General features: G+C 61.4%; 1 protein-coding gene across 1 annotated transcript in view; it reads right to left on the reverse strand.

The window, feature by feature from the left end:
* PPARGC1B (peroxisome proliferator-activated receptor gamma, coactivator 1 beta) overlaps positions 1-1,261 on the reverse strand; it is a gene marked incomplete at its 5' end in the record, with an annotated part of 8,092 nt that extends 6,831 nt beyond the window's left edge. Inside the window, 2 exons of the mRNA XM_010149886.1 lie at positions 9-387; positions 1,145-1,261. Of these exons, the coding sequence (XP_010148188.1) occupies positions 9-387; positions 1,145-1,261 (496 nt within the window). The remainder of the gene's footprint in view (positions 1-8; positions 388-1,144) is intronic.
* Between the last annotated feature and the right edge of the window lie 521 nt (positions 1,262-1,782).

The following is a 1,782-nucleotide window of genomic DNA, read 5'->3' on the forward strand; positions in this document are numbered from 1 at the left end:
GAGGGGGCTGCTGCAGGGCTGGGGTTCAGTGTCGGCATCGCGGGTGGGCAGCTTGCGTGGCGGCAGGCAGTAGGTGTGCATGTAGCGGATGAGCTCCACCACTGAGTGCATCTCCCCCTTGCAGGAGAATTGGCTGCCGGAGCCATCCTCTGCTGAGGACAGGGGGGTCACCAGGTCGCTGGAGCTCAGGGAGTCCTCGCTGGAGTCACTGTCGTCCTCATGATGGGCGCAGTTGCCCGGGGATGGGTGGTGGTGGCTGCTGGGGCACTCAGCTGGGGTTTTGGTCTGGGGGCAGGGGGTGGTGGAGGTGAGGTGCCGGTGCAGCTCGGTGCAGCTGCGGCTCTGTGCCTGTGGGACGCTCGCCCTCCTGTCCCGGGGACCCTCCACCTTCGGAGACGAGAGAGAAGAAAGTCAGTCCCGATCCCTACAGCTGCAACCTGACACAAGTAACAGTCACGGCGGGAGAACCCCTCCAGGCTGACAGAGCCACCCCACATCCTTGAACCCCCTGGTTCTGACCCACCAGCATCCCGAGCTGCCTGGGGGTCAGCCCCAAGCCCCAGGGGGTTTCCACCGGGCACATGGACCAGCAGCCCAACCGCCCTGAGCGCTGCCCCTCCAGCAGCCGGCACGCAACGATGCTCCTTCTCCTGGGGAGGGACTTGCTGCTCTTCCCAGGCAATCTAATTTGCCAGACCTAATGCACCACATAACTGCCATTAGCCAAGCAGAAAAATCTTTGATGGCAACTTCTGCTGGGTTTCAGGAGATTAGCTTAAGCGATGGGGTCGGCTCTGCAGCTCTGCAGCTCTGCCTGGCCGATGGCTCCTGGCTTGGCTGAAGGGGGTGAGGGGGCAGCCAGAGCACACGGGGATCTCACAAACCAGCGCTCAGGAAAGCTGGGAGAGGCCTGACCCCACTGGGTCCAAATGAGATCGAGAGGTGTCCCAGCACAAAGCCCAAAGGCTTTGCTGAGGCCAGACTGCAGCCCATGGCAGCGGTGACGGTCTCTGCTTGTCCCCAGCCCCTGGCCCAGCCGAGGCTGCCCATGCTCCCTGACACCGTCCGTCGGTGACCTCTTATAGGATGGTTCCTGAGATGTCAGTGCTGGGATGGGCATGAACTTTGCCCGCCAAGGAAGTACCTTTGCGCAGGGCCGTGTGGGTCGGGATTTAGTGGTCCCCGGGCGCCGGGAGCTCCCGTCCCACTGAGCCTCGCAGCTCGGGGGCACGTGCGATGGAGAGAGGAGCAACTTCTTCAGCTGCAATGAGAAATGTCAAGAAAAGGAGTCGGCATCGCAGCGAGGACAGGAGAAAGCGCTGTCGGGGCTGCAGCCCCTCGGCTCTCGCCTGCAATGGGCACATCCATTGCTGAGCATCCTACCCAAAAATGAGGGAGGAAAATAAAAGGGCAGGGAGGTGTTTCCCACCTCCCCGTGGCTGTGGGGGCAGGTGCCTGTCCGCACTCAGCCCCAAGGGGCCATGGCTGTCTCCACAGCATTCCCCCACATCCCCAGGGACCCACAAGCAGGGTGGGGCAGTGGGGACGAGAGGGGATTTATTTCCCAGGGGCATCCCCGCTCCCGTCAGACGCACAGGAGCTGTTGTGACATCCAAACTTGTCACTCCATCAATTCTGCCCTTAGGTGACAGAGACTTTACACTGGCATGAGTGACGGGTTTGGACAGCTTGCTTGGGTCCCTGTGGAAAGCTCATTTAGCCAGAACATCCAGAGGGAGCCTCAGCTCATGAATGAGCTTCCAGAGCATTTTGCAGATGCAA

Source organism: Eurypyga helias, unplaced genomic scaffold (assembly GCF_000690775.1).
Source record: "Eurypyga helias isolate BGI_N326 unplaced genomic scaffold, ASM69077v1 scaffold28114, whole genome shotgun sequence".
NCBI lineage: Eukaryota > Metazoa > Chordata > Aves > Eurypygiformes > Eurypygidae > Eurypyga > Eurypyga helias.